Source organism: Orycteropus afer, unplaced genomic scaffold (genome assembly GCF_000298275.1).
Source record: "Orycteropus afer afer isolate SDZICR_OR568_19922 unplaced genomic scaffold, OryAfe1.0 scaffold00045, whole genome shotgun sequence".
Taxonomy (NCBI): Eukaryota; Metazoa; Chordata; class Mammalia; order Tubulidentata; family Orycteropodidae; genus Orycteropus; species Orycteropus afer.
The window spans coordinates 538,864-547,769 of NW_006921632.1; the positions used below are offsets into that span (position 1 = coordinate 538,864).

Genomic DNA, 8,906 nt, shown 5'->3' on the forward strand with positions numbered 1-8,906 from the left:
TCCTTCCGAGGAGTGGCTGGTGGGTTTGAACCGCCAGCCTTCTGGTTAGCAGTCAAGTGCCTTAGGCACTATGCTACCAGAGCTCCCTTTAATATATTAGCACAAGTATATTGCAATATACCTGTAATTTCATAGCAAAGACATTAAAAATGGCCATTTTTATTTGACCCAGCAATTTCACTTATAGGAATAGATCCTAGGAAAATAATAAGACAAATGCACAAAGTTGTGTGATAAAAGATGTTCATTCCATTCCATAAGTTTTTATAATAGTGAAAAAGCAGAACAATTTTAATGTCCAAAAGGGGAATGGCTAAAGAAATCAGGTCACAGCCACACAACGGCCTACTTTGAAACGACAAGAATAATAGCATAGTTCTATATTAATGATGTAAAGTATGTTTGTGATACACTGCTGAGTAAGACAAGTAGGTTATGAACATTAAGTTTAGTACAATTTCAGTTTTGAAACCAAAACTCCATATATGCATATGTAAACAGAGTCTAGAAAGAGATGCTTGACAGTGATAACAACTAGTGTTACCCACAGGAGGTGGAATCATAGACTATTTTATTTTTCTTTTACCAGTATTTTCAAAATTTTCTATAGGAACATGAATTACTTCCATTAGAACAAATATCCAAAATTTAATAATGCTGGATCAAATGTTTTCTGTAACTGAACCAGTAACTTTTCACACAGTAGAGGAAGCAATTAAAAAAGAAAGAAAGAAACCAGATGAAATCACCTTGTTAACAAAAGCTCAGATAAAGTTAACTAGGCATTAGGACAATATTTTTACCAATTGAATTTGCTCTTTAGACAAGCATAAAAATAAAACTTGATCCAACCACAGCTTCTGTAACTTAGCATCCAAAACAGAAGAGGTGGTGAACATGCACGTCTGTAGCTGCTTTATGGAGGGTCTGTGAATTACAGGACAAGCTAAGCATGCAGGACAAGTCATCTATCCATTGGCACTTGGTTCTTTTAATTTGGGCAATCATACTTTCAAGGTAGATACTTTCTTTAAAGAGTTTAGTCTGGAATTAAAATTTTTCCAAGTTTTTCTTTTCAGAAATCAATCAACAAAATAAAGGTACACATTCTGTATCTTTATCATCTATACATGGTGGCACAGAAAGATCACTGATATGAAACTTAAGACACCAAAAGGCAACTGAATGTCAAGAGGAAAAGGGAAGGTGATCACAAGCATGTAAGTGAATATACATTACTTAGTGCAATTTGTACCAACTAACTAAGCAAAAGCAGAGGTCTGAGCTGTATCTTTATCTGCAGATGTTGCAGACTCTTAAAAACACACATAAACACACACAAAACATAAAGCAGAGCCAAGCAAAAGCTACACTCTGTACAGTGGCAACAAGTGCAGGTTGCAGCTCACACAGTACCAACATCTTCACCCTGCACACTCTGGTGGCAGCAATATCACAGCAGCAAGGACAAAAATCCAGTCTTTATGGTAAAGACAAAAGGGCCTCTTTGTCCTTGTTTTAGTGTAGAATTTGCTCAGGTTTAATGTAATTTTTTCAAAAGAATATGGACAACCACAACTGATTGCTGTCAATTACTATGTATAACGACCCTATAGGACAGAGTAGAACTGCCCCATAGGGTTTCCAAGGCTGTAATCTTTACAGAAGCAGACTGCCACATCTATCTCCATGGAGGGGCTGGTGCCGACCCGACCTCTGGGTTGGCAGCTGAGCACTTTAACCACTGCACCACCAGGGCTCCTTACATAGACAACAATTCTAGGAAAATCTAAGATGTTATGTGTTTTAATACTTTTTAGTATGTGGCATATTCGATTGGGATAAGCCACCACTAAGACTGGTGTTGGATCTTGCAGCTGAGTATTGCTTACGGAAATAGCTATGGCTTCAGGTGGGCAATACTATGCACCAATAATGCGGATGATACCTATAATTCCCGTAACAAATGTATTGCTGGTGTACTGTGGGTGTTTCCTTCGTAGCCTCATTAACCGTCATTTTCTCTCTGATTACATTTGTTTTAGGACATTCTGAAAACCCTAACACAAATTGAAAATGGTTTTCTGGATACTAGGAGCCAAATGGAACCTAATTTGGGCTTCTTGGGTAGACCAGCTCCTACCTATTCGAGTATTGGCAAATACGTCAGCTAGAGACCCACTGGTTCCTTTGAGCTCTCCGTGGGACAGCGTGGAAGATGCGGATGAAGAAGTGGACGACCCCTGAACGGAACGGTTGATCCAGGACTCAGCATTCTGTAAGCTCTGCTGTAAGGCGGCAGAGAGCGCAGCTTGGCGTCTCAGAGAGCCCTCATCCTCAGAGGCCGAAGACGTGTCTGTGTGGAATTAGAAAAAGAGAAGTTCTCGATCCTGCCTAGAACAGAGACCTTTCGGTTCTTGCTCATTGACCACACATTCAATTCTGACACCAGCAAAACATTCGCATTCTTAAGGCAGATAATATGCAAATTTTCTTAAGAATCTCAAGGAAAGGTCTAGTCATCAAAGCCTACAAAAATAAAATAGTCTAAATCTATAGGTTGTTAAAAAAAATCTTATGAGAACATTTAAATGTCATTCACTGGTTTTTTGTTCTGAGCTGCATCAGAATCTGAATTGTTCCAGTTTATTTACTTATTTTCTAATAATATTGAGGGGCTTATACATCTTCCCTAATCTCTTTATTAAAGAACTTTGTTGCTACACTGATTTTGACAAGTACTTATTAATCTGTGTCTACTTAAAAGGAATTGACCTTTAGGGTCAATTATTTTTTTTGCTAACAGTTTATGTGCCAAACAATGAGCTAGGTGCTGGAGAAGTAAGGTGGAGTGAGTCACAGTCCCTAGCCTAGAAGCACTCTTGGTTTGAGTGGAAAAGCCAGATGGGCACCTGGCACAGGTAAACTTTTCAAACAAGACAGAGGAGAGGGCACAGCATCTGTACTTCTTCCCTTAAAACTGTCAGGATTTCACTGATGTGATGTCTGTATTTAGTTTGGCTCTAACTTCAGGAAAATAAGGCCTAAATTAGAAATGTATGTTGGGAAAAAAAAAAAAAAGAAAAAACTCAACCAAATATAGGATAGCCGAGGGAAGGAGAAGTCAGGAATTTATCCTAAGGCTCTAACCTCATGAGGCCCTAAGTTAAAGGGAGCAATTGGTCTGATGCAGACAAACCCTTCTAAATGAGTGAGTGTGTGTGTGGGGGTGGGGCGGGGTGGGGTGGTGGTGGTGGTTATAATTTATGAGGAGGTGTGGACTGAATTTCATTTCATTAAAAAGAAAAAAATATTCTGTGGCTAAACCTGCAAAACACCGTCCTCTAAATCACGTGAAAGGACAAGACCCATGCTTTGGTTTAAAGAGCCAAAGATGTAACTACAGAAAATGACTAGCATTTCACAATGGGAATTTGAATCCCAACAAGACTAATCTAACCACCAGCCAAACTGGACTCGTGCAGGTCCAGAGCAAGAGTTTAAGTTAAAATCATGACTATATCCTTCCTTCTTGCTCTGTACGACCTCCAATTTATTATTTCATATTGAAGGAAGATCTGAGTCCCGAGACTGACCGATTCTTTTTAGTTTTTAATGTTCTACATAACCACAGTATGTGCCAAAAAATATGCCAGGTCCTGGGATTCTGAGATGCATAGGACCTTATGAAACGTAAGTGCCCTAAAAGGGAACACACAAGAACACACACTACTCTGAAAGGGTACAACAGATGCTAGGGGAGGGACGCCAATCCCAGTTGGATGTTTTCCCCCAGAGGAGCTGAGTGTGGTGAATTCATGGTATTTCAACTACTTCCATTTAAATGGAGCCAAGACTATGAGGTGGTAAGGGGCAAGAGATGAGGCTGGAGAGTTAAGTAGGGATAAAGAGATGCAGTTCTCTAAAGGGAAAGGGATTAATAATGCGAATGGAGATGATTAAAGGGAGGTGTAGAGAAAGAAAAGTAAAAGCATCTGTAACCCTTTATATAAGGAAACGTTTTGCACAATTTCAAAACATATTCTAAATTTTCAACTGGATTGTCAGAGGCAAAGATTTCTGTCTTTGTAAACATTCTAAAAATGGGTCAGGACAGGGTTGCCTACAAGACAGGCAAATCTGACTCTAAGAATAAAATATTTTCAGGGTCCTGTGAATTCCATTGGATTTGCAGGCTGTTTTTACTGTGTTTAATTTAATTTGTGTAAGTCTAAAATCAGAATACCCCGATTTTCAAAAGACAGTAAAACCAGTGATTGAGTTTGTGGAAAATTGGCTTCACTGTGTTTCTGTATTGGATCAACTATGTAATTGATTTCAATTGTATTGTTTCAGTTCAGTTACCTTATTTGTCTGCCAGTCCCTCTCAGAGTGTTTAATGACTTACAACTATGGAGCAGCTTAGCATGAAGGAAAGAATACAGCTTTGGTGTCAGTCTTTCATTTGAACCCTAAGGTCTACCACTTACTAGCTGTGTGACTTGTGGATAAAATTACTCATTTGAGAAGTTTGTTTGTATGTTCATTCAACAAACTGCATGAAGCATGACAGCAGTCAGTAGGAATAAAATGATGAGTAAGAAGACAAGAGTTCCTACTCAGCAGGACTTAAGAGTCTTACAGGAACTCAGGACAGGTGTCCAGGAAGTGAGACCTAAATCAAGATTAAAAAAATAAGCAGGATTTGCTATGAGGTGGCACAGAGGCAGGGTGCGAGATGGCAAAGGGAACAGCATGTGAGAAAGCTTGGAGGTGACAGAAAACAAGGCACACTGGAAGATACCATAGAAGCTGAGACTAGTTGAAGCACAGAATGCAAAACTGGTAGCAATGAAAGACACGTAGGCAGAACTGGGTTGCTAAGGACCTTGTAATTTATGCTAAGGAAACTTGCCTTTATTCTAGATGCAATGGAAGACCATGAAATGAGATTATGTATACAAAACATCCACAACAATGTCAGCACATAGCAGCTGGTCAATAAACATTAGCTTCCCTTCTCCTCTCCAGGAGAACAGTTATAAGAGTGTTTCTTTTTGATTTGCAGCAGCATCTGAAATTTCCACCAAAAATCATTTAAATGGCTAGTTTTTCCTATAAACATAAATAGAAAGATGGCAGAAATTGACCAATTGACTACAGGCTGGTAGAATAAAAAAAGCTCTACCAATCAGACCACCTGAGCATGTCAGTCTACAGACACAAAACTGTGGCTGGATGAGACTGAAAGTTGATCACATGTTAATACTACACAAAATGTAAGCACTGCTCTAGGATTATTTATCTTTTAAAAAATAAGGACAATAATCCTTAAATGTTTATGCTTATTTAGTAGCATTCCTTAAGCAACTGTCACCCAGGAAAACTGCCATAGATTTGTAGAAATTTGGGCAATATTAAATTAATAGAAATAAAACGATCGTTTTCCAACTGATTCTGCTCAAGTTCAACAAGAACTCACAATTAATATCCCTTATAACTGAAGTCTCTTCCCAAGTTCTTGAATATGATGAATACAGTATGTCTACACAGCAGAAAACAATTTCGAAAATAAAGCTTACCCTTCGTATTATAATTTGGTGTGATTTTTAACACAACATCATTTAACAGTGGTCACCAGAAGCTTAATACCCATTTGTAACCAATTAGGAAACATATAAACAATTAGCTTGTTGATTTTGAGAGGAAAACTTCTGAATTTACTAACTGTTCTTAATTGCTATTGCACTTTTAGTCTTAGCTTATGTATGGAAATGACTCTCCCTTTTTTATATATTTATTAGAAAAATATATATATATAAAATATTTATTTAAAAACTTTAAACACCTACCATATGGCCATTCCAGCTCTAGGTGTTTACCTAAGAGGGATGAAAGCATATATCCATACAAAGACTTGAACATCCATGTTCACAGAAGCTTTATTTATAATAGCTAAAAACTGGAAACAAACCAGACATCTACTAACGAATGAATAAGCAAATTGTAATATATCAAGGATGGAATACTACTCAGCAATAAAAAGGAATCAACTACTCATAAAGACAGAAAGTAAGTTAGAGGCTACCAGGTGCTGGAGAGCTTTTGCTTACTGAGTACAGAGTTTCTGACTGGGGGTGAAATTGTGAATATAATTAATACCACTGAATTGAACACTTCAACAAGGTTAAAACGGCATATTTTATGGTATATATGTATGTTGTTGTTGTTGTTATGTGCCGCTGAGTTGGCCCCGACTCATAGCGACCCCTCCTTGGGTTTCCAGGGCAGTATCACTACAGAAGTAGGATTGCTCAACCTTCTTTCCGAAAAGTGGCTGGTAGATTTGAACCGCCAGCCTTCTGGTTAGCAGTCAAGTGCCTTAGGCACTATGCTACCAGAGCTCCTATCACAAATTTTTTAAAAAAGGAATGAATTACTGATATAGCAACATGGATGAATCTCAATTATGCTGAGTAAAAGAGGTCACACATATACACAAATGTATAATTTTGTTTATGAAAAAAATTCTAGAAAACACAAACTAATGTATAGAAAACAGACACTGGTTACCTGAGGATGGAGATGGGGAACAGCTGGAGGTGGGGATTTTCAAGGAATTGTGAGGAAACTCTGAGGGTGATGGATCTGTTATTTTGATTGTGGTGATGGGCATATACATATCCCAAAACTTAGCCCTTTAAATATGTGTTATTCATTATATATCAATATATCTCAATAAAGCTGTTTAATAAAAACTAATTTAAAATGATTTGTGGGGGTGAAAATGACACCTATCGAGTTAGTCTACAAAATCTGGGGGACCTGTGCAAGCTGGACAAGTTCCTGAAAAGGTAGCACCTTCCACTGGGTTCCCACAGCCAATACCTCCAGTAAGCCCAGATCACAGCTCAGAACAGCAGGTAAGTCAAGATTCACTGCAAGAGAGATCTCATCCCAACAACCACTACAAAATATGACATCTCGATTAAGTCAGGAAATGGGAGGCAAGTGCAAATTGGAGCTTCAGAAAATCAATACAGGGAACCACCACCAGGTCAGTTAGTAAGATATTCTGGGGCTCATGGAAAAGCATTTTGGTGTGTGTGTTTTGGGGTAGGTAGAGTAGGATAGGGTGGTGTCTAGCAGCAGGATGTCCTTTTCTCTTGCACCGGTGGGGGCAAAGGAGTTTATGACTGTGAAAAACACCTTCAAAACAGGCAAAAGAAATTTCTGTGTAGTTCAGGGAAAAGTTTGGCGTTTAAGAGGGAAAAATCTTCAGAGACCCAAGAGGGGCCAGCCTAGGAATAAAGTTAAGATTAAAAGGTTAGTTCTGGAAGCAGGACCAATCTGAACCTATCTTGGGCTACAAATTCTGAGCAGCTATTCAACACGTGGCCCAACGAGAGTGAGTGTTGACCTACCAGACAAGGGCTAGGGAGACTTTCAGAGTGACTCAAGAAGTTTCAGCATCCTACAACAGTCTTAGATGCCTGTGTTCATGGTAAAGTAGCCTGGGATTGAAAAATGGGTCTGAGAGCTTAAATGGCAACAAGTCCATGAGCTGTCTATTAACAGCCAACCAGGGATGTTTTTGAAAGAATGGAGGACTCACTTTTAGCAGTTATGCCAATTTCACTCTACCTTTAAGTAGTCTCCTAACACTTTCCTATTCTAGGTATTCTCTCATAGTTTATGGAGGGGGAGATGTACTAATATTGTAAATAAATTGAGGTAAAAAGAGATTCCACCCTCCCCCCACACACACTTACTGCCTATTTGAAAAGTTAGATCAAACATGCAGCAATTATTAGAGTCCCAAAATTAACCAGAAAATATTTACTTGATGGGCATGGACTTTTAAAGTCAGACTGCTCTGGAGTCAGAGCTTAGCTCTGCCACTCATAGCTACTGGGAAAGTCAGTTGCTAGGGGTTTTAATTCTGCTGTTTGTTTCCACTCTATTGATTCTCACTTGTGGTGGATTACTTCCACTAGCGTTTTCTATTTCTGAATTGTGCACTCATGTTTAATGGATCTATTAACTGTGGTAATCCCATGTCCCTGGTTGAATTTCTATGCTTCTATAGATGGTTTGTGCCCCAGGGTTAACAACAGGCTCAGACCACTTTTTAATTTTAGTTTTCACCAGGAAGTTAGTGAAACTCAAACCTTGTGCCCACTGACCACAAATGTGCAAGGAAGATCCTTGCCTCCATTACCCTACAGGCAGGCACGAGGCAAGCTTTCTTGAATATCTCACTTTGCTGGCAAGTTAACTTCCCTTAACGCCACTCTTTTGCTGAAGATGATGTTAAGCCTTTTCAGAGACTTCAATTCCAGTTTTCATCCTTATACAGGCCCAATATTTGACCTTTTATTCCCTATGGTAATTACAATTTTGCTCTGGTGGTGTAGTGCCTAAGGCATCTGACTGCTAACCAGAAGGCTAGCGGTTCAAACCCACCAGCCACTCCTCAGAAGGAAGATTGGGCAATCTACTTCTGTAGAGATACCTCCTCAGAAACCAAAGGAGAGGTCACTATGAGTCCAATCGACTCAACACCAGTGAGTTTGGCTTTTTTTTTGGGTTGTTTACTAACTCCTCCCATCTACTCCCACCCAGCCCTCCCACCCCACTCACAGCAGCCAAAGTGAGCACCCTTTCACCTCTGATTTTCAGTGTTCATTCTCTCTCTCTTGCTCCTTTACGTATCTAAAAAGAAACTGGTTGTATTTTTTTAAAAAATTATTTATTTATTTATTGTGATTTGGGTGAAGATTTACAGAGCAAATTCACTTTCCATATAGCAGTTCACATATACTTTGTCTCATGTCATTGACCACAGTTTACCACAATGCAACAGCTCCCCTCCAACTTCCTCCCCATAGTACCACTTCCCAGTG

At 39.0% G+C, this 8,906-nt stretch overlaps 1 protein-coding gene across 1 annotated transcript in view; it reads right to left on the reverse strand.

Moving 5' to 3' along the window:
- The window catches only part of DIP2B (disco interacting protein 2 homolog B), a 303,697-nt gene that overhangs the window by 85,534 nt on the left and 209,257 nt on the right, over positions 1–8,906 (reverse strand). The window contains exon 5 of the mRNA XM_007937807.2: positions 2,144–2,356. Coding sequence (XP_007935998.1) covers positions 2,144–2,356 — 213 coding nt within the window. The remainder of the gene's footprint in view (positions 1–2,143; positions 2,357–8,906) is intronic.